This window comes from Geospiza fortis, unplaced genomic scaffold (assembly GCF_000277835.1).
Source record: "Geospiza fortis unplaced genomic scaffold, GeoFor_1.0 scaffold603, whole genome shotgun sequence".
Taxonomy (NCBI): domain Eukaryota; kingdom Metazoa; phylum Chordata; class Aves; order Passeriformes; family Thraupidae; genus Geospiza; species Geospiza fortis.
Genome location: NW_005054460.1, coordinates 395,375 through 419,502, shown reverse-complemented (window position 1 = coordinate 419,502; position 24,128 = coordinate 395,375). Strand labels below are relative to the sequence as shown.

Sequence of the window (24,128 nt, the reverse complement as noted above, 5' to 3'; positions counted from 1 at the left end):
ATGAATGATCACCTGAGAAATCTTGCTCAAGAATGTGAATAAAATATGAGCATTTACCAGGTCAGGTTGTGGTATATTACATTTACAGGAAAATAAACTGTATAAACATCATAAAAGCCGCCAATGCACACTTAATGTACATGAAAAGAAAGTCATGGCATTCAAGTCTAGCAGGGCCAGACCCCACGTCTGAGTTAAGGCAGCACCATGGAACCCCAAAAAAAGAACAGTCCCAAACAGTTCCTCTTAAACAACTTAAAATGCATTAGAATTAGAAACCAATGCACTGAATAGCAGTGAAGAGAATTAAAGGATTGAAAAGTGTTGTACAGGACAATTTGCTCTTAAATGCCTACCTCACACACACATATATACATAAAATAGAGGCATACTGCAGTAAGGCAAACTAAGTGTTCTCCTTATACACAAGTCAGGGGGAAAAAAGGAATTTTCAGACAGTTCCTCATGCATAAGAAATTGCTTCTCACTTCACTCTCAGGTACATGGTTGCATAAGGTGCCTCCTGCATTTGGATCTAATAAAATACAACTTACAAGTCCTGTTCAAATCTGATATACATTCACATTACTGATATAACTGGAGAAACTGTTCTTTATTACAATAGAATGAGATACAGAATTTCAACACAGATAACATTTCTCAGTGGGTAAAAAAAAAAAAAAAAAACAACAAAACAAACAGGACTATTTAAAGACAGATTTTTTTTTTTAATTATCATAGAAAATGACATTAAAGGGACAAATCAAAGGAACCTGGGGGAGATAGAAGGATGAGCTGTTTTGACAAATCATGGACACAAGATTTTAAAAATCCCACCCAACTATACAATTGCTTTCAGTGTGTTTTCAAATGGGTAGAGTACCTTCTGAATAAAAATCACCTGCATTTTTCTCATTACATTTAGGTGCTGCAGGGTACCTTTACAAGTGGCTACTGAAACACGTGGTGACATTCACAAAACTTGACCCAGTGCATTCCAGTTTCACAAGTTCTTCCTGAAGGAAGTTCAAGGCAAAGAAATACAAGCAGGGTTCTCCTCACAAATCCGCCCTCCATGTCATGGTTTTCACTATAAATAAGGCATAGCGGTTCAAGTACTACATTAAATGTCATCAAACAATGGGAAAGAAAACCACCCATGAACTCCTGCCAGAAAAGTACTTTATTAGGGAGGATAGAAAGCACTGCTCAGACAGTCTGAATAGGCATGGCCTTCTGTGCTGTCAGGCTCCTCGGGCTCAAAGTCCTCAGGGTCTGGGGGCAGCTGGTCGGCATCTTCATCAGAAGTGGATGGGCGTGTGAGGATTATCCGAGGTATCTTCAGCAAGATGGGAAAGATTTCAGAGAAAAGAATCAGATCAAGAGCAGGGATGTGTTTAACAGGAATATTTTAAAGGGACTGGGGAAACAAGTGATGAGAAAAAAATATGTGAGAGGTGTAACACCATAGAGAATCATAGAATTGTTTAGGTTGGAAAAGACATTTAACATCATCAAGTCCAACTACTAACCCAGCACTGCCAAGTCCACCACTAAACCATGTCCCTAAGTGCCACCACTACACGTCTTTTAAATACCTCCAGGGATGGTGACTCAGCCACTTCCCTGGGCAATGTGTTCCGATGCTTGAACACCCTTTCTATAAAGACTTTTTTTCTAATATCCAGGATAAACCTACCCTGGCACAACTTCAGAGCATTTCCTCTTACCCCGTCACCTGTTATATGGCAGAAGAGACCAAACCCCACCATTTTACAATCTCCTTTCAGACAGTTGTAGACAGCAATGAGGTCTCCTCTGAGCCTCCTCCTCTCCAGGCTAAACACCCCCAGCTCCCTCAGCTGCTCCTCGCAGCACTTGTGCTCCAGACTCTTCACCAGCTCCACTGCCCTTCCCTGGACTCACTCCAGCCCCTCAATGTCTTTCTCACAGTGAGGGGCCCAGAACTGGACCCAGCACTGGAGGTGTGGCCCCAGCAGTGCTGAGTACAGGGGGACAATCCCTGCCCTGCTCCTGCTGGTCACACTATTGCTGATACAGGCCAGGATGTATGAGCCTTCCTGGCCACCTGGGCACACATTGGCTCATGTTCAGCTGCTGTCAATCAGCACCCCGAGGTCCTTTCCCACTCTGCATCCAGCCTGTAGCTCTGCATGGGGCTGTTGTGACTGAAGAACAGAACCTGACACTAGGCCTCACTGAACCTCACACAACTGGCCTTGGACCATCAATCCAGCCTGTCCAAATCCCTCTGCAGAGCCTTCCTTCCCTCCAGCAAATCAACACTCCCACCCAGCCTGGTGTCACCAGCAAACCTACTGATGGTGCACTCAGTCCCCTCATCCAAATAATTGATAAAGATATTAAAGAGGACTGGCCCCAGTACTGAGTCCTGGGAAACACCATCAGTGACCAGCCACCAGCTGAATGTAGCACCATTCATCACCTTCCTCTGGGCCTGGCCACCCAGCCAGTTGTAACCCTTCCAACAGGTGTCCCTTCCAAACCATCAGCAGCCGGGTTCTCTAGGAGAATGCTCTGGAAAATTAAGTCAAAGGCTTTACTAAATTCTAGGTAGACAACATCTAAGTGGGTGACTTTGTCATAGAAGATTAGGTCAGTCAAGTTGAAGCTTCCTGGATGCTCCCTCCAGCCCCTCTTCTAGATGGGAATCACATTTGCCAACTTCCAGTCAGCTGGGACCTGCCCAGTTAGCCAGGATTCTAAGAGAGGATGAAAGAGGCTCGGTGAGCACTCCACCCTGGCTGGATTCTCCACAGACCTGTGTGTGTCTAACTTGTGCAGCAGGTGTTGGATATTCCCCTTGGGTTAAGGGGCTTTCATGCTTCTCCCTATCCTTGTGTTACAGGTTAGAGGACTGGCACCCAGAGAACAACTGGTCTTGTTATTAAATACTGAGAAAAAGAAGGCATTAAGTACCTCAGACTTTTCCTTATCCTTTCTCTCTGTTTCTTACCACTTCCAATAAAGGATGATTCCCCTCAGTCCTCCTTTCATTTTTTGTTTTATGCCAAAAAGCCATTGATAAAGCAAAATTATGATAAATTGCCTTTTCCTCTCATTAGCTAATCTTTAAAAAAACCTTCTCTAGGTGAAAAGAAGATTAAGATACTTTTTAAAAATAAAGACAAGTAAATATGAAAAATTAATTTAACTTCATTGTTCATTCAATTCATCCCCCTGAAAGCAATATAGGATTAATTAAGAACCATAAATCATATAAATTATTGATCTTTGAAAAATTGCATATTTCAGCTTCTTTACTAACAAAACATATTTAAGGGAAACATTAAAAGAAAATATAAATGTTCAAATTTGTCAGTAAAATATGCATACATGGATTTGATTCGGGTTTTTTTTTGGACAAGAACTTTGTGTTCTTTAGAATCATATTGCAATGTTTTAAAATTAATTTAAATGCTGTAACTGAGGAAAAAACCCAGTGTCAGGCTCTAGATGTATAGTCATATATCAGTAATTGTTTTTATCAATGAATGGATTATTACAAATTTCACTCTGATGCACAAAATCATCCTCCTTTTTACTGCTTTCCAAGAAAGGTTTAACATGTAATGAAAACATATAAGGGTGAGCCAATATAGCTAAAAAACAGGTAAGATGATAATGTGTAATAAAGTGGCCCTTTTGCTAGCAGTATGAAAATTTTCAGGAAAGTTAGAACTCCTTATTTATCAGCTACTTCTACTTCATGAGAACATTAAATGTTGACATCACACAATTCAATTGTTTATCTATTATTTCCTCGCTGTACATTATTTGATTTAGGAAATGACACAAGCATATAGATGCTTTGTGGTGTTGCACTTTCAGCCAGGAGATTTCTGCATTGAAGTAAAATTAATTATTCCCCAGGCTCCCCTAACATTAGGTCCAACTCCCCTCAGCTCACAGCACACTACACACAGGCACCAAAATGCAGGTGTCAGTCCAGAGCTGAACCTCACCCCGATAGATGCAAACTAATTTTAAAACCATGTATAAATTTAATGTATACCCTGGTGTACTGAGCACCCAATTATATATCTTTTCCCCCCCCTTCTTCTGTTTAAACTAATAAGGACACATTTCTGGAAGCTTTAAATAACCTATATAGATCCTAAGCACTGGCAAAGCTACAAGTCCTGGGAAGATGTGTTTTTGTCATGCACATAATGACAAAATTTATAAGCTTTCCTTGCACTGGATAGTTCTGTTCTTTGCTGAAATACGCTTCTTGCTCAACAACAGCCAGCAGCCAGCTGCTTTGCAGTGCAGCAAATGCACATCTATACATACAGGTGGTTTGCTGGGTCACATAATGAAATTTTGACACCTCGAGAACTACTGCAGAGGTCTGTGCTCCCAGTTACCTACACTCATATCCAGGACCAGGCTTTGCATTTCATTGAGCTGTCAGTTCAAAGCTCAGGGAAGATCCTTCTTTGTGTATTGTGCTGCTCAAAAATAGAGATGCACAATAGGGGTGCACACCTCCCCATGACTGACACGTATTTCATTAGCAATGCAGAGTCACCTGTACCTATTTGTCATTTTGAAGAAAAGACCTTAGCCATTTTGAATGCCAGTTTTTTAAGTACTCTTTTTCAGCATGGTTCCTACTGCACAGTTTCCAGAGAACTAAATAAGAGATTTTCTTCAAACATTTCATGACTGCTTGCATACTGTCTTTCAAATATTATGATGGAAGTAGGTCTGAAAACTATAAAATCAATTTAATTGATGAAAAGTGCTCCTTCAGCATTTCTGAGGTGATTGTGTTAACTGCTCCACAAAACACATGGTGTTGGGCAAGTCTTACATCTAATCTTTCATGTTGCTGCAGGTAAAGAGGAAGCAGCACTAAATGAACAACCAGTTTTCTACAGCAGAGGCTGAGCAGTGTCTCAGCCCAGAAGTGCTGCAGAGGTTGGAAACCCGCACTCCCAAGAGAAGAGTGGGCTCAGGTGTGATCTACAGCAGCCCCTCTGTGCCCTCTCCAGGCAGGTGAAAGCTCACACAGACACTGACTCTTGCTGATTTGGAGACTTGCTGATTTGATTCTGGTGAGTCCTTGTAACAAATCAAATGTCCTGGTCCCAGTACAGCTGCATCTCTGCCACTGTACCACCTGTACCTGTGCCACTACTGTCCCTAAACCATGGCTGCTCCTTGTCCTGCAGTCAGGCATCCTTCTCTGTGCCTCTCTCCCTGTTGGGATGCTGAGGTGCCCATTTCCTCAAATCTGAATCATAGGGACCAATGGAAAAACAACTTTCAGCTGAGGATGGTGCCAATTATGCAAATCCAAATGCAACTAAGTAATAGAGCATGCATTTGTACAAGGTCTAACTCAATGAAAAGAGGCTCAGGCCTCTAGTTTCTCTCTCCTTGCAGCAAAAGTTATCAATCAAGCTCCTCTATAAAGCAAAAACAACACAAAATTGATGTAAGAAACACACATCACACTTCTAAGCACAGTGGCCTAAGCACTTTCACCTAACCATCCCCTAAGAGCCCAGCACTCTCTATCACTGCCTTCACATTCACCCAAGCTCCAGGAATATCACAATATCAGCTTTATCAGCTTCCTTTACTCTTTCAGTTTTGTTAAAACAAAACAAAATAACAACAACAACAACAAAACAAACCACAAAGAAATGAAAGTAACAAAACTGAACAACACTTAACTTGTATTATATTTTGTTATATCCTTTTTTAAACCCAGTACTTCTCTTCCCAGAATCCCAGAGGGATTTTACCTTCGCTTTATTTCCCTGCTTATCTTCACTGACCTCAGCATTATCCTATTAAATAGGCAAGCTTTGCTCTTGGAGCTTTTCTTTACTATTTGTATTTGAATGTACATTTCCTGGGGTAGCATGATTGAGGGAAGATAGAACAGACTTCCTATGTGAAGAAAATGGCACAGCAAAGAGGAAGCAAGCTATTTCCACTGCTCATTACAGACAGGGCAACACAGACTTTTAGGATGGCAATGGAAAACCCTTCCAGTACAGGCACCTGAGTTGCTTGTCTAAGGCATGTGGGAAGGTGTGAAACTTCCATCTTCTGTAGAAAATTCTGCAAAAAAAATCGATGCCAGTGTAGGAGGACAAATTATCTAGATTTCCTGTTATTCCATTGTTTTCTCCACTGGTGGTTACTCAGCAGTGTTAGAACTTGTTTAAAATTCTTCTGTTGAAATTGCAAAGTCCTCCTACTCACTTTCCATCATCATGCTTTAAATATCATTATTTAAATAATATTGGAACTACTATTCAATCTCAAATTGTCAAAATACATAAAATACTTTTTCAGAAAAACGCATAATTAATTACTTGAAACAAGTTACTATTTTTCCATTTTCCCCCAAAATTACATTTTCAGTGCCTAAAAAGTAAACTTCAAAATGGACATGTCCCCTAGCAAAACCAGTGGGCTCTCTGTGGAAACTTCTTCCATTACCTTGTTTGTGTCACTTTTCTAACAAAACCACTAAGACTTTCTACACTAAAAAAAATTCAATTTTGTTTGAATCACAGATAACTAAAAATCAAATTATTTCAGACACTCTCATTTAATGGGATTAACAGGCTACATTGTAACTCAGAGTCCTTCAGCTGGAGCACAGACAGGGGGCTGCCTGTGCACGCCTGGTCCTCTGCAGGAAGAAGTAAAATAAAGCCATCTAAACAACCTGGGGCAATTCAGCTGCAGTGTTGGCTACAAAAATTCAGGATAGGAACAATCCCACAACTAGCTATGATGCTTGAAAGCAGTTTTTAAAATAAAACATGATAAATGAGATGTCTTGCCAACAGGTTAACATCCAATAATTTTTAACTTCCAGATGCACACATATGCTTTCCTTGCCTACTTCTAGCCAAAATGTCTGTTCAAAACATTGCAGAACAGTCCATAGAAGACAGTTCATTGTGTCTTTTTATAATTTTTTCTAAACTAAAACTGAACAGAACAAACCCCATCATCTTGTTTGTTTTTTTTTTTAATAAGCCTTTCCCTTCCCCTGGTCTCTCCCAGCCCACAGATCCATCCTCCAATATTAGCCAGAGAGGGAAGTTCTCAAGGCAACAGTCACAGCTACAACCCAAGCTTCTCATCAAAGGCACAGCCAGCAGTGACAGGGCAAATCACAGCTGGCAGCAAGGCCAGCAGCTGGGGACAGAGGCTACAAATCAGAAGGTGAAATGACACACGAAAGGCCAAAGTTTGATTGAATAAGGGCAGGAAAAAAAGAATTTGGATTGACCTTTAAGAAGAAAACCAGACATACTTTTAACTCCAGTTCAAACAGGTAAATTTTAAAAGAAAATATTCCCCAGCTATAATAGGAATGCCTGCGTAGCTCTGCTCATATTGAAATTTGTATTTAAATAATGCATATTTTTAAATTTTGACTTTACAGCTGATTTGCACTGACTCCAGAGCTAAGGATGGTACTCTTAACTGGGGAAAACAGGGGAAAACAAAATTATCAACACAGTTGGGAGCATGTGCAGGGGTTTATGTAAACCTCATGAATAATGTTATGATTTCATACTTAGTCTCACCTGTTTTATCATCACTGGGGATGGAAATTGTTTTTTAGACCTGAACAGGAAATTTCGACTTCTCACTAAACAATGAAAACAGTCCTTTGCTAGATGCAAAAGATCACATTTGATAATGACTGTATTCACAGAAGAAACTGCCTAAATCTAATTCAGTAAAGTAGGGCATTTACTCATGCCTAAAAAATATTACACAGCTGGACTTTTAAATAATTTTTTTTAAAGAGGATGCAAGAATGCATCCAACAGAGCAGCAGAGAAAGGGCAGATCTGAGCTGCACAGTTCACAACAAACCAGCATCTGATGGTGTTCTTAACTGAAGTGATGTCAGCAGCAATATAAAAAAAACCAACTTTCTCCCCAAAAAGAAACAAGGAAATACAAGTCAAAAAGAGAGAAAGAGATCAAATTATCTCCCTGTGAGTTAATTACTCACAAGCAACCCCACCTCCAGGCGGGAGCAGGCACAGCAGCCAGGGCATAGCTGGGGCAGGGCCAAGGGGACACAAACCAGCTGATGGCCAGCTGTGGGTATGGAAACACAGGAACTTGGAAATCCTGTCCAGGCGTTCAACACAGCTCCTTTTTCATAGCATATCAGGGACGTTTCAATAAGCTTGTGTTTTATGGTGCACCCTCAACTCTCCTGGTTGTAGAAATCCCTGGCTGCATCCCTTTCCCCAGCACTTTACAATATTGTTTTACTGCTATTTTACTGCTGTGTTTGACCTCTGGGCAAACCCCAGAAATTATGAAGTTGGATGGAGAGAGAGGTATAAACCTCTCCTACACTCTGGGGAAGATGAATCTTTCGTGAGGCATGGATGAAGCACCTCATTACACCTGGCTACAGAAGAGCTCTGCACAAGGAAATGTGTGTGACCTGTGCTGCTGCACTCAGGGAGCAACCAGCTCATGACAAAACCTTTCATTCCTTGGGGTTGGGAGAGGGCAGCACATAATTCAGTTCATCCTGGCCCTTGGAGCAGCCACACCACTCTCAAGCACTGACAGATCATTTGGTACCGTGCTTTTGGAAGTGCTGCCTCAGTTTTGTGTGCAGCAGCCTGGTGAGGGCCCTGAGCAGGGGCTGCCCCACCAGCCCATCCCTCTTCCCTGTTGCTGTTCCCACATTGTGCACAGTGATTAATTTCAAAATCTAATCAGTATGATTTCCTGGAAGTCAATGAACCAGACAAGCAGTAAAACACTGGAACAGGTTGCTCAGACACATGGGGATTCGCCATTTCTGGAAATTTTCAAGGACAGGTTGGACAGAGCTCTGAGCAACCTGTTCTAGTGGAAGATGTCCCTGGTCGCTACAAGTGGGGTACAAGATGGCCTTTAAAGGTACATTCTGACCCAAACCACTCTATGATTCTTTGGAAATTTCCTCAGTGTGAATTTTCTAGGTATTGATATATTTTATAGCCCAGTTTTAAAACTGAGTATTTTCTCTACTTCTTGGAATAGCAAGAGAACATCTTGCATGTTTCATCTGTCTTCCAGCATGCAGTATATACAACATTTGGTCATGTCACATTTAGAGCAAAGCTCCTTTCTGTTCTTGCTCTCTGCCAAGTGCCTCCCAAGGGCAATGCACAATGCAAGAAAGATGGAGCTGTGTCAAACTGAACACAAAAATGGAAGATCAATTCTCATCATGTCATATCTGCAATGCTGTCAAGCACAAAAGGCTTATATATGATTCAAATTGTGTATGAAAAATTGTCCTTGGTCCATTTCTTTCATCTTCTAATGTACCATTGGATAGTGACTTCCCTGACACTGGAACCTGACTTACAGATTTTTATGTAAGTGCTTTCATATAAGTGTGTAATCATTTATGGCCTGATGCTATGAAAACATCAAAGAAAATGCATTGCTCTGACCACATCAGGAGATTTAAAAGGCACTGCCCCCATAAGCGGTGCTGCCCATGGTCCAAGTTGCCAACCCTTTGATTTTTTGAAGAAAACTCATCACCCCCGTGGAAGGCAGTGGCTGTCTGGAAGCCTGCAGGAACTCAGTGCAGTCTCTTCCCCTGCAGTACTCCCAGAGTCCACGAGGATGCCTTTCACCAGGGAGGACATTGTTTATCATTTGTGTAGTTCTTTAAATACTTATCCTCTTTTATTCTCAAATAATATGCTATCCTACAGCACAGTTCAAGGTGCCTGGCTTGAGTCTGTTTGTCTTTTGTATGTTTCTGCTTCTATTGTCTGCAGTGCTTATATTGTCTACCATATGATGGGCTCACGTTGCAGATTTTCTCTAACTTGGATGTGTTTTAATAAGGTAACTTGAAAAGATCAAATAATGTCCTGTCTTTTTAAAAGCTTTTTCCTATTTAGCATTGGTAATTACAAGCTTTGCAAAATCCAAGAACTTAAAGTTTGAAATGAGTCAGTTTTGACTGAGTGTGTGAGAAAACTACTTAAAAGGAAGAGAGGAAAAAGATACACTGTGCAAACAGAAGCATTTGTGGAGAGCAGGAACTTAATTTCAAATTCACAAAATAAGTTCCCTAACCACTACACTATGGAGGCAAACACAGAGCCTACAACACGCACCTTTTATGTTCCATCTTTCATCGCGACTCAGAACTACTCAGTTGCTTAGATAAAAGCAGAAGCAAACTAGGAGATGAAATGGAGGAGGCAATCCCATGGCACATGGGTGCTCACACTCCACTGGAGCTCACAGCATGACTAAGGTTACCTCACCCAACAAGGCTCACAGGCTTCTTTAGAAACATATGTAAACCTGCACCAGATGCAAGGCAGGGGAGAGTTAGATTCCTGACTTCTTAAACAAACTTAGCTTGTCAGAATAGAAAAAAGAATAACATAAAAACACAAACACCCTTACCTGATAAGATTAAAAGAGTCATGAAAATGTTTTGGAGAAGGGATAAAACAGTTCCTCATAAGAAACTTGAAATAGTAGATCTTATGGTGCTATAGGTCAGTCAAACACTGTATGTGATGTGAGCAAGGTCTTTCCTGTTTGAAACAAGCTTAAGAAGAAACCTGGCTTTGTTCATGATAAGGACATTCTGAATCTCACTTTCGTTGTCTCCTTTTATACTGCTTCTCTGACCTGAGCACTCCACTGGCTTTGCTTTTAAAATTCAACAAAGTAAGACAATGATTCAAGAAACAAAAGTTTTATTTTATGTTGTATGATTTCAGTTCTCTGATATGTTTAGAACATCCTCAGATGAATAAAGAAAGAGCTTGATAATTAGATTTTTGAAGATTTTTAACTAATGTAAGTGGATCAAGGTTTTTTCTTGGAAAGTCTTTATCAGCTGGAAATTAAGAAGGTAGATCTGCTGGGATTCTCATCCATGTAAGATTTCTCACAACTTGCACGTGAACAATATGAGGCAAAGGCAGAAGACCTGCATACTGTGGGAGATGCTGTACCTGCTTATGCACCTTCTGCAGGCACAAGAGGATTTCATTTTGATACATGTTACAGGTTCTAGTACACTTGTCTGTTTTCTCAGCAGATTTAGGAACATTTGTTATCTCTGGATTTTTACCAGAGCAGCCAGAAAATTTTGCTTTTTTAGCCTTCTAAAGAAGCTCTTCAGATTTTTTTCAGTACTGTAAGCTGCACCTTTTATTTATTTATTTATTTATCCACACAATCACTTTTAATTGGTAATTCTTACTTTAACCTTCCTTGAAAATGCCAGTATCAGTGACACTTGTACCCCTGGTGAACTAAATGAAAAAATATAATTGAGGAAATTCCCAGGGCAATGGCATTGAAATTGAATCAAATAACATGCTAACAATTTAAGTTAAATACTAGATTGAAATATTTTGAAGACTTGATATTAATTACAATCTACCTAATATCCTTATTATGTTAATAGCCCCAAAAATGAGTCAAAGAAGATGGCATGATGATGCATGTTATGAAATTATAGAAAATGCTGAAACCTGTCAACACTCTCCATTCAGTCAGACAAAATCCTCTGGGAATTTCAGTCAGAGGTTGAATGAAAATGTTTATGATGGAGAAAGATTGTGAAGAGTTAGCTCTATGTTTGAGAGGATGGACAGGAAACAATACCAAAACTGGAAATGAAGACTTCAGAATTAAATTTCCTTCTGTTAAAGTCAGTATGAGCATTTGTTTATATCCCTGATTTTTTTGTTGTTGTTGTTGTTTTTGTTTAGGTTCAATTCAAATATTTGTATTTATATATATATTAAATAAAATAAAAGATATTTTCATAATTTTAAGGTGTGATTAGCATAACTGAGGCAAGTCTATAAAATACTGTATGTAAAAACTATCTACTTGTAATTAAAGTTCTGAGCCCTCTATCTACATGTCAGCAAAATACTCAATTATAATTAAAACCGCGGAAGATTCTCATTTTTCCTTTGCAAAACAATTACTCACTGTGAAAGAACATTTAGTTTGTCCAATTAATTACTGGTCATTCACACTGTCATGAAATCCTAAAGCTGACACAAAGGGTTTGAAATTGAGTTTGGCTGGATGAGTTAACAATTACACGAGCCTTTTAGAAGCAGTTAGAGCAACCAAGCCTGGTCTGGGAAAACAGAGAGGAAACCTGAACCTGGCAGCAGCATTGCCTGCTGTAATGCCAGAGCAGCTGGCTCAGAGATGGGCTGGGCTGTGCCTACAAGAATGAGACAAATATTATCACAGAGAGCATATGCAAAGACGATGTTTATTAAAATTCAATAAAAATAAACAGATGAAAACAGTATCTGCTGGAAGGCAGGATGATGACATGGAAGAGAGGGAGAAGAAGGATGACACCATCTGGCACATACTCAGTTTTTGCAGAATACTAATAGGAGTCTCTGGTTTCTCTGCCATGATGCTTCAATCCTTCCCTCCCTTGATGTAGACACAACCATCTTCTATTGAAACCTGATCAGAAACACAAAGGAAATGAACCTTCCTATATTCCTAGCACAGAAGAAGATTCTGCATCAAGGTCCTACTGCCACCTGCTTATCTGAACATGCAAAGCAAGTCCTCCATGAGAAGCCAGGCTCCAAACATTTTTCAGATAATAGGATTTCCTTCAGTTACTGAGAAATAAGAGAGACTTCAAAGTGAGAACAGATGAGAAATTGAACAGCCCCAAGTCAGCAGGATACTCCCCACAAGCCCATAATCCCTAAAATTGATGAATGCTGCTCCAGGATACAGGCAATAACATGTATCATTTGCTACAGCACAAAGATTTTTTATTTCAAAAAAGAAACAAAATCAGAAATACAAATTTTTCTTCACAAAAGAACCTGCACTTTTGACACTCAGAACATATTCAGCCAGTTTACCCCCTCTGCCCTAAGTATCTCAGTCTAATCTGCCTCCTCCCCCCATTACACCTGAAGAACTTTAAAGGGAGGCATACAACATAAAAATACAGTAATTTCTCCTTTTTGGTTGAAAATACTAAAAGTCGGGCACTACTGCAACAGATCCAGGCCACTGCCAATGTGTGAATAAACCCTTCCAACAGTGGATCCTCTAATAGGAAGCCTCATGCTTCCTACAATGCTGATAAAGACTAAGAAACAGCTACCAGGTAAAACTGGAAAAAAAACCTCCAAATTGATGAAAATGTTTTAAGCTGGAAAATAAAATTGGTCTAAATGATGATCTACAAGATGATGTTGGAGGTCAGAGGCCTCAAAATAAGTTTCTTTAAGCAACTAATAGAAGGGAAAGCTTTTCTTAGTCTATCTCATGGACAAAAGCTGTAGCTCAACATGCCAAATAGTGACTAACACAGGAAACCAGAGAAAAACAGTTGAATGATCTATGTGCTCACTTTTTCAGCCAACTAACAAATCACCTCAGTTATCTAAATGGTTTACAAATCTGATATGGTCTTTGATTATAGTCTTTTATACATACTTTCATTTTTTGTGATTAGCTGGGTTGTGAATGGTATTCATGGAGAAAGATTTAAACAAAGACTGAAAGAAGAGGAATCAGACAAAGCATTCCTCTGGCATTTGCTGTAGGAGAAACAGTTGTTGCTTCCTGGTACTTCAAGCTCTACACAAGTAAGATGCTTTTTGACCTTAATTATTCAGATACCTTGATCTTATTGTATCTTCCTAATGAAGCCATACTTTCATCAGTGGTACCCATAGATGACCAAGATGAGGGTAGGTCTTCAGAGAATTGAACTTGCTAGAGAAGTTCAAAAAAGTGCATTTCTAAAAGCCACCCTGCAGGCCCAGCTGTTGCCTTCTGTGACATGGGCAGCAAGCTTTCTCTCACCAGTTGCCTAAAATATGGGCATGTCTTAGCCTGTGACACAAGTTCCCCTTCCAGTCAGAAGAGGAAAATGGTCACCACCTCCAGGCAGCAGTTCGCCCTCTCCCTCCTAAAAGAGGGACCCTGGAAATGCTGCTCCTTGCATTAGCTAGAGACAGAGTCCAGACAACAGAACAATGACTCAAACTGGGGGGAATAGACACCACGCTGGAGTCCCCAAACCAGAGTGCTTCAGAAGCTGGGCGCTCACCCAGGAGCTGAGCCCCTCCAGAAGCCATGTCCCAGCTGCAGGGACAGCCACCTAAATCCTTGGTAGGGTCTCTGATCTTTGACATGTGTTGAGTTCTGTGCCAGTCTTTACTAGCATTAATGTAAAGACAACACAAACATTAAGACAACACAAATTTCTTAGGTAAGAGAGATTTGATATTTACTGGGGGCATCCTACTTACTGTTATGACATGGTTGACAGTCGGGGAGGGGCTGCCCTTGGGGGAAGCTTCAGTAGGACCAGCATTAAGGGCAGCAGGCTCTGAAACAAAGGTTGCCTTTAAAAGAAAACACCAGAAACATATTTTTATTCTGAATGCTGTTTAAGAAGAGGAGTTCCCTCCCTCTCAAGTTAGTATACAAACACCTGGCCTTATTGCTACATGTGGTTGTACAACAAAAGCAAATAAAATTGCAATTCCCACTGTTTCCCATTTTTGGTGAATTTTATATTTGAACTGTTGAAATTACCAGTTCAAGAATAAGAAGTTGTAACACAGTGTCCAGAGAAAAATGCTTGTTATTTGTACACAGATTAGTCCTGTGGTAAAAACAGCAGTATTTCTATAGCACACCTCATTAATTCCTTCTTGTCACACACACACAGAAAAGCAGAATTGTTTTCTATATTCTTTAAACAGATGAATGATTCTGCCATCTTGTGGGAGATGGAGAAATTCTAACTATTTGTACAATAACAGCAGGGCAGAACAGGAGGGAACAGAAATTTCTTCTTTTTCACTTATTTCACTATTGATTAAGTGAACAGACATTAACACCTAGTATATTCCAAATAGTCCCCAAAATAAATATTTAATGATAGCCTCAGAGAGGAACCTGAGCAATGGGGTTGATTTTTAAGATACTAAATTGATCAGAAACTCTGCTCAGAAGGTAAAGGTACAGTAACTAAAATTCCTGTGGTTTTTTTCCCTAATCATCTGATAATGTGAAATATGTAGAGAATTATTTACATTCTCTCCCATTTATTACAATACCTTTCATTAAAGAAAAAATGCAAAATTATACAGATTTTTATCTACAACTGACCTTTTAAGAACTGTCAAACTATCACAATATTTACACATTATGGAACACCACCCTCTATTAATAACTCCATAGCGTAGTTTTACAAAATTATTAGATTAATTTATCATTAAAGTCTTTGGCTGATACAGATTGTATCATTATTCCTGACAATTTAACAGACAGACAATATTGCTTGCTCTATCCCACCTTAATTCAACATGGACCATGCTGGAGCAAAAACTATTAATATAACCAAGTATAAATGACAGTTTAAGAGAACAAGAGCTGGAAGAAATATGGACCAGTTTCACCTTAAAGTAATTTTGTAGAGGTTCTCTTCCTACTCCACCATTCTCAGCAGGTAGAAACCAAACAGTACATCAAAAGTATGTAACACAAAATTGTATGTGATCACTTTTCCCCCATTGTTCTTGGGAAATTCTGAAGCTCAAGAATGTAGCTTGTGCTAGGAAAGATGAGGCTTGAGGTGGAGCAGCCCGAGGGGCACATTTATCCCCTGGCACTGCAAGTCTCCATCAGGGGAGTTATTCTGAGCTGTTCTCTTCCCACCAAAAATTACCTTGGGGAAACAAGCTCATCTAGTTTATTTTTCTTTGTTGCAACTGTAATGAACTCATCTAGTACATCTAATACCATGTCACAAGAAAGCTTCTTGGATCAAATACTTCATTTATTCTTACATAACCACTTAAGACCATTATTTTCCTTTGTAAATCATTCATTTAAGTGAATAATATTTTGTTAAGCACTTTGAACATAAAGATCTGACAACTAGAACACAATAAGAAGGAATACAACAATTTAATGTTATTATAATTTCTTCATAATGGCAAGCATCTAAAAAGCTAAGGCCAGCCTAGATGTGGATGCCAAGTCCCCCAACTCTAAGTGGTTTCATTTAAAGAAAACAACAAAAGAACACACTCCACAGTGACAAACAACCCACCTACCTCAGCCACTCTGTCTCCTGCTTGTACACCAGCCAAGTCTGGTGGAGCATCTTTTGGCAGCCGTGCAATCAGGATCCCCTGGTAACACAAAACACACGTTTCAGAAGTGACAGTTTCTCCCATTGTTCTCCCATTGATATAAAAAGCAAATGGGAAGTAATTAATTTTCAAGACTTATTGTTTTGCTGCCTCCATAAAATTAAAAACTAGATGCCTTAGCACATTAGCAAGAAAAAAAAAGGCCTCCATGGCTGACACATACAACGGTAAACAACAGTCAGTAATTGTTTACACTGTGCCATGGGGAACGGACTGGAAAAAAAAACATTTCTTTAAAAGATAAATCAGTGAGAAGATGTGTGAAATATTTCTCTCAAATCAACTTAGCTCCTGGGAATGAGCAAATGAGATGGGAGAGGCATGTAGATTGCCAAGGGAGTAACTCCAAATTGAGGCAGAAAGTGAGAATTAGACAACAGTGTTTCAGCCATCAGGTTGCCTTTGCAAAATCATTGGTTTACATTTGGGTATCTCTCCCAGATCATCCCTTCTGGAGCTTCCCATCAAAATGTAATGCCAGATACTACTCTGGGAAATAAGTTACCTCTGTTTACCCTTGTTAGCTTTAGAAAGATGGAAATGTTACATGAAGGACAATCTCAGAAAGCAAACAACAAAACACAACAGCTCAAGGAACTACTCATCAGTCTATTCCTAACAATCACTAGACAAATTTTTAAAAGTGAAATGCACCTCATCACTTTCTTTACATGAAGATGAGCCCTTTCCACCAGCAATGCTAATACCAAGGCTCCCCATTTGACTGCACACAGTAATGGTTACCTGGAAAAGAATTATAATGCATAAGTGACCTGATTAATCAAAAATATTGCCTCTTAATTATGTGAGCATTGAAAATCTGCCACCCACTCTGAAGACCAGGAGACATGCTCCCGGAGAGCCCAGCCCTGTGAAAAATGGTGCTACACTTCAACACTGGCACATGCAAGACATCATCACTGCTGTGAAACCACGGACTGAATGAACTGCACCCAGCTCAGTGCCCACCTGCACGTACCTCTGACTTGGCCTCAAAATACCAAAACTGGATGTATAAAGTGAGATGCATGGCTACAAGGAAAGTGGGCTTTGTTGGGGTTTTTTTAATGGGAAATTTTTTCCATGTAAGCCATGGGGAGCAATGACAACCCTCAGCTTACTCACTTTAAGGTAAGCCTCATGACATCTGCCATGCAATGTCCCTCCTTCTTTGCATCTTCCATAACCTGCCTTACCCAAGAGAGGTGTCCCACAGGGAGACACAGGGAGTGCCCCACAGGGAGACACAGGGAGGGCCCCTCAGACACAGGGAGGGCCCCACAGACACAGGGAGGGCCCCACAGACACAGGGAGTGCCCCACAGACACAGGAGTGCCCCACAGACACAGGGAGGGCCCCAGAGACACAGGAGTGCCCCACAGACACAGGAGTGCCCCACAGACACAGGAAGGGCCCCTCAGGGAGACACAGAGAGTGCCCCACAGACACAGGAGTGCCCCACAGACACAGGAGTGCCCCACAGACACAGGGAGGGCCCCACAGACACAGGAGTGCCCCACAGACACAGGAGTGCCCCACAGCCATGCAGGAGTGCCTCAGAGCCATGCAGAGCCCCAGCAGCAGCAGCAGCAGTTCCAGACCTTCAGCGGGGCCTGCGGCACATCCAGCGTGCGCAGCTCCTCGGCAGCGCGGCCGCTCTGGCTGGGGAAGCCGCCTGCTGCTGGCACAGGGGGCTGCACCCTGCTGTTAGATCCTGGAAGAGCCTTCCCCTTCATGGCCAACTTGTGCTTTTCTTGGAGCGTTGCTCTGCTATTTCTTTGATCTCTCACGCTTTCATTGCTATCAAAAAGGCTGCCGGAAAACTTGGAGATAGGTTCCTGAGGGTTAAAGATAAAAAAGGTAAACACAGCAACAGCAAGGAGAAGCTGAAACACAAACCTTACCCATGCTAACATGGACTTGTTCCTCGCCCTCACATTGCTGTATGATAGAATTTATTTCACGGAAGACAAAACTGGAACTTTACAGCAAACATACAAAGATTTCTTTTACCATTATTTCTCAGGGCATGTTTTGCCTTCAGTGCTGGGGTTGAAATTGAGGGAACAGGGAGAGGACTGGGATTCGTACATCCTTTCACTAGATTCCCTGGCACACACAAGCACAGGTAACACACACATATCCATATGTGCACGAATCCTGCAATGCCCTGTGAAAATGGCAGAGCATGAGAACAAGACTATTTTGGGCAGCCTCTGGCAGCTCTGTAGCACTGAATCCACTGTTCTGGGGGAAGGAACCACACACACAAGGCAAAGGAAAGATATTCCCATATAGAAAATAAAATATTTCTTATAGTTCCTCAAAACTCACATTCCATTCTTGGGAGTACAGGTGTGAGAGGGAAGACAAGCCCCTACCTTGCATCTACATATCCAAGACTTTGTTTCAGTCATTGGATTGACTTCAGTTGCAAATGGCAGTGAGTGGAGAGCTGCAAACTTAAATGATTTAGAAGCCCTCTGGAAATGGAACCTCAAAGGTGATGCATACTAAAGCCTACTCTGAAGCCTGGCCCTAGGGTGACCTACTCTGAGATGCAGTGAGGAGCTCACAATGTCACCCAATGCTTAGCTAAACCACAAGGGCTTGAAGAGAGAAATACACAATTAAAATACATCCACCAAACAATTAAAGCTTCAGACAAGTTTGACTGCAAAATGTAGTGATGTTTTCCAGTTATCAGTTATTCCTGGCAAGGGGTTAAATTAAATTCAGACACACTGCTCAAATTCTGTTCACATTTTAGGAATGCTTTACTTATATTTAGCTGATTTTTGCTCCTTAATTTGATGAGTTCATGTCAAATCAGATCTTTGTATTGCCCAAATCCTTCTATCTTCTGTTGGTAGTAAAACAATGCAGCAAACACACATCAACACCTCTGAAAATAAACCCCATAAGTGTTTTTCTAAGCCTGGAAGTTTAATACCAAAATAAAAAGCAGTGGTATTGCCTTGAACAGCTGTGCAGAACCCCACTGGACAGTTTATTTTTCAATCTATATTGGCACTTTCCCACAATCTCTTTTTGGTTAGGATGGAAAAAAGCATTGCCAACCCCAGGGAAAGCATAAAAGGCATGATTGCTTCCCATTTTCACTTAAAAGGGAATTTGCTTAGCTTTGACTCACATAAAGCATTCATTACCTTTCTTCTCTTGAGAGAGATTTCTCTTTACAGTGCCAGGCTGACTAACCTGGACACATCTGCAGGGCTGTGGGTGCCAGGGAAGAAGGCCATGAGCAAGAGCCAGGAGTGCAGGCTGGAGGAGGGGCACACCAGCAGCACCCACAGGGGCTAGGAAGGAAGCAGAGGTCCTGGAAGAGGAGCAGGAAGCCCCATTCCTGCCTCATCTCCCAGCTAACATCAGGAAGAATGGCGAGCAATGCCCTGAAAGGGAAAGGCTGCAAGAGTGCAATCACCACCTGCTTTTCCCAGGCCAGGACCAAGAGGACAGGCAGGCTGCAGCACAGGTGACAGACACCTGGCAGGCACAGGCAGGAGAAATTACAGCAGGCAGGGGCTCAGAGGCATCAGCATCCTGGAAGAGCAGCACCCAAAATCAGCATGCAGTGGAGGAGCATTGCAACCTCACTTTTCTAGCATCCAAGCCCAGGGAGATGCTGAGCCCCAAGTGCTGCCAGCGACCCACTTACCTGAAAGAGATGAAGGGAGCTTGGTGACTGGGGATGTAAGCAGGGTAAAGTACAAAACGTGTCTCATCACTCAGGTTACCCATCTTAACCTGCAGGTCAAACTGTACTCTTGAGGGTTGGATGAATTAATTGCAAGCAAAGTGAAGGAAATAAAACATTGAACATAGCTCTGTGCTCTCTGCACAAGCAAGGACATGAGAGCATAAGCAGTGCAGGTCCCACAAACCCAAAGTGCTCTGCTGCACAGCAGTGTGAGCAGCTACAGCCTCTTCACAGATACACATTGTCTCTCCTGATTTCAAGACTACTCACATCATCAGGATCCTCGAGTTCCTCTGCTTCTTGCTCGGGACTGATCCTTCCCTCTCTCCATTTCCCATTGGCAGAGCTGAATTTGTACAGGTTACCACCAGGAAAACCTTCCCTCCCTTTCAACGAGGCCCAGCGAGAGCCCTGGGAGCTCCAGTTATGGCCACTGTGCAGTTTAGGAGACTTGGGAAGCCACTTAATAGAGTCCTGAGGGAAAGAGGACATTAAAAAAAAGACAATGAATAGATTTTAAGAAAGCAGTTGAGGTATGTAAGTGCAGAAACTCCTGGTAAGTTCTGCGAGGTATTTTAGATTCTTGCAAATACTGCATTTCCCATTTTTACCTTTAGAAGTACCTTCAGTTCCACAGAGACACTTTGCCAGTTAATGGGTGTTACTGGTGATACAAAGAGCAAGCAGAGGCTGCTGAAAATAGTGGAAGCCTTTAAGGACTTGTAAGAGCATGGGACCAAGCCTACCTTCAGCATCATAAAGGATGGATAACAGTCTTCAACAAAGTGTAGTACTGAGAAAACAAACAAGAGTACTCAGACCTTTAGTGACCATCTCATCTCATGACCTGAGTTAAAAAAAACTATCCAGTCACTCCTCTCTTCATTATTCATTAAGTAAAATGTTTCATTTGTTGAATGGTACCAATAGAAAGCACAACAGTTAACTGATCTTTTAAGGATTGCTGATTTACAAAGTGATTATAGTTCAGTTATCCCAAAATGTCCATTACTTATTTGCATCCAAAATACTCCACCTTTCTTGCTCAGAAGTTTATACATGACAAGTTGTGTCAAGGTTGCTTACGTGCTGAATTTTAGAAGCAATTTTTCAAAGTAACATTTATCTTTCTTTGAAGCTTTCTTTAAATCTCATTTCTGCATTTTCTTACAGTAATACAAATCCAGTGGCAAAAAGCAGCCTGATGCCAAACAAATAAGGTACATCAATGGAGAAAACAAACACAATCAATTTTTGGCAAGCTTGTGGTGGGGCAATCAGAAGCACATGGTGACTTTCATGTGTTTTAACAGGTATTTGATTCAGATTTAACAGTTAAGTTTCTGTTTTCCTTTTAAAATACAGAATGGTTACATTCACACACACACACAGATATGCTGCTGCTACCAGCAACCCAGATGTCACATCTGATCTCTATTCGATCTAAGGTGGAAAAGGACAAGGAAATAGGACAAGACTGTTCATGCTGGACGCACTGATTCATCTTCAGCTGCCAAAGAAGGTGGTCCCCTTGGGATTCTTCATTTGCTTTCAGTTTTAGGATGGCTGAAAACACTAGGAAATGGAAATGGACAGTATCCCAGCATTTCATTGGAAAACAGCCTAGACCTTTCTATGAGTCTTGAACAGATGATAACCCCATCACAGGATTATTTGTATTGTACAAGGAAGGCATGATTGGCCTATTCCTGCAGGAGATTTGCTGTTACACCACATTTGGAATGGCACTGACACTCAGTGATATTGCTATTTGCTGGTAAATAGCCCATATTTCTGGTTATTCTAAACCACATTGCTCAGGACAGTGGAGCTGATTGTCAATTTAGATGATCAATGGGAAAGCAGCAAAACAATCACACCACAGCAGTGGCTCCCTTTCCTCCTGACAATTCAAAATGCAAGGCAGGATATCTCCTGATATTTCTTCACACTCGTCTGGAATAAGAAAACATAGGGTGCCCTTAAACAGAAATCTTGCTTTTTGTGAATATTAACTAGGGGGATAGCAATTCTAATCAGATAAACAGTACACTCAGTGAAATTGTTTGCTATTGGCTTGGACAGTTGTATTTCAGACTATCTAATGTGCCATCTCTCAATGTTCAGGGTATTTCAAGACACAGCTTAAATCCTTGTCAACTTTTAAGCTCATTAGGCAGTCATAAAGCAATTTCACTCTAAAAATAAACATAGGTACAATGAAGCATTTAACTTCTTCCAAGAAAACATCTCATCTTTGTTCGACCCTGATCCCTAATCCTAAACAACAGCTTCTCAAACTCAGCCTGCCAAATTCTGTAAAACCAGTAAAAGACTCTTCTCTCAAAGTACCAGACAGATTTCAAATGAAGCTTATGCTGACAATCCCTTCATCACTTTAGGCATAGACTTAGCCGCAGTGGCAGCCTCCTGTATGCAAAGGTGATGAACATCAGTAGATTTTACATCCCTATGCCCCCTGCAGTTCAGCTGGGAACACAGAGCCACAGGGCACTCCTGCTCCCTGTCTGCCTTCTCCTGTGGCAGGAGGTTTTTCCTCATGCTGACATACAGCTGTAAGGAAAATTCAGTACCTGTTTAATGCCTGTAACCCAAGAAAATTTAGTCTTTAATATTATTGATCTACAGTGCTACAAAGTAAAATAGAAACAACAGAACAATTCTGGCAAAGAATTTTCACCAGCTCTGCATAGTACTGTGGATATAATTTTCTTTATGAAAGCAGTTTCATGATTTGGTTGTATCAATAGTAAAAGATGGAATGCAACAATTAGAAATGCCCTTTAGTCTACACTTGCATGTACCTGCTATATGAAAAACACATGAATTATACTTCCACAAAGTAAAATGGAGTAACCAAGCCAATGAATACTACTGCTGTGAGTGCAGGCTAATATTGTTTTGCAAACAAATCTTAATCCCCAATTGTTTTTTAAAACTTGATCCATTTTGATGAAACAAAAGGGAGAGGGCTGGAATTAAGATAGTGAATTCAACCTCTTCATTTGATTTTTTTACTGGATTTTGTTTCCCCTGACAAAAATGAAACCAATTCCTTATTCTGATGTATTAATGAAAACTGATTTAGATGGCAACAAGCTTCCATTACCCCTCAATGTCATTCAGGTAATAGATAGCAGATTTGTACTCCAAAAATGAAGCTCTCTTTAAAAACTTCCAGTAATTTATTAGCTCATTCTCATTTTATTAAATACTACAGGACCATGCTTTGAGACAGGAGGCTACAGGCAAATATCCTAATCTGAAGAAAGAAAAATCAGTTCCCCTTACAGAATTTTACAGATTATAATTGGTGTTCTTACTACACAGGTAGAGTTTGGAAGTTCTTTCTTGCGTTTCATATGTGGGGAAGCTAAGACCAAAAAAAATTAAAAATATTATTGGTTTCAGTCATTGGCAACAAACACAAAGTGAGATGCACATAGATTTACATTTTGTTAACAGTAACTGGAATGAAAAAAAGAAGGCAAATTCTGTATTTAGGGCTTTAAGCTTCATGGGTATGTGGGTGGTGTAACACTGCTTGTTTTGTAAAACCAGGAGTGTTTGGAGGGGGAAAATATTTATCAGCCTAGCAGTTATTATGTTCCATGGAAACACATTTTTCTTCTCTTTTCACTGTTAATGAGCCTGATTGGTAACAGACCATTTTGCTTCAGTATTTCACCAGCAAGTCAAGTGACATTTTTACCTCCTTTCAACATGTTTTTCATCTTTTCAAAGGCAGTCTCTCCACAACATAACTACTGCTCTGTATCATACACCCCTGTAGTTAAGAGGACAAATTGTTCTCATAAAGCACAAGGTGTCCATTCTGATAAGATCTCACTAAGAGATGCCCTAGAGAATAAATTTCCTCCAGAAAACAAAGGTGTGCAAATGCTATGTATCACCCTAAAACATTCTGGTACATGAAAGAGAATCCAAATCGGCCTAACAATAAAAGCCAAGATATGAAAGATATGAAAGCCTCCCTTGTCTCTGAAATCACAATGACAATGAAACACCCTGCTTACAGCCACAGCCTGGTCTCCACTGGCAAGTAGAATCCAGTTACCTGGAACACTTCAATGGCCATACACCTGCTA

At 40.7% G+C, this 24,128-nt stretch overlaps 1 protein-coding gene across 1 annotated transcript; it reads right to left on the bottom strand.

Moving 5' to 3' along the window:
- Nucleotides 1-687: 687 nt before the first annotated feature.
- Nucleotides 688-24,118, bottom strand: LOC115948649 (protein scribble homolog). The gene is made up of 7 exons (XM_031062758.1): nucleotides 24,098-24,118; nucleotides 20,269-20,472; nucleotides 17,879-18,115; nucleotides 16,932-17,021; nucleotides 16,179-16,256; nucleotides 14,361-14,456; nucleotides 688-1,339 (listed from the first exon to the last, which is right to left on the bottom strand). The coding sequence occupies exons 1-7, from the start codon at nucleotides 24,116-24,118 to the stop codon at nucleotides 1,187-1,189; spliced, it is 879 nt and encodes a 292-aa protein (XP_030918618.1). The 3' UTR covers nucleotides 688-1,186.
- Nucleotides 24,119-24,128: the final 10 nt, after the last annotated feature.

What these genes read in the sequence shown, in the direction of transcription:
- LOC115948649 (XM_031062758.1), bottom strand. Translation starts at nt 24,118, where the DNA reads ATGGCCATTGAAGTGTTCCAG. An exon ending in CATGTAAAGAAAGTGATGAG is followed by an intron (nt 16,257 to 16,931) that starts GTGCATTTCACT and finishes TTGTGTTACCAG; the next exon opens with GGGATCCTGATTGCACGGCT. An exon ending in CTGTCAACCATGTCATAACA is followed by an intron (nt 1,340 to 14,360) that starts GTAAGTAGGATG and finishes ATCTTGCTGAAG; the next exon opens with ATACCTCGGATAATCCTCAC.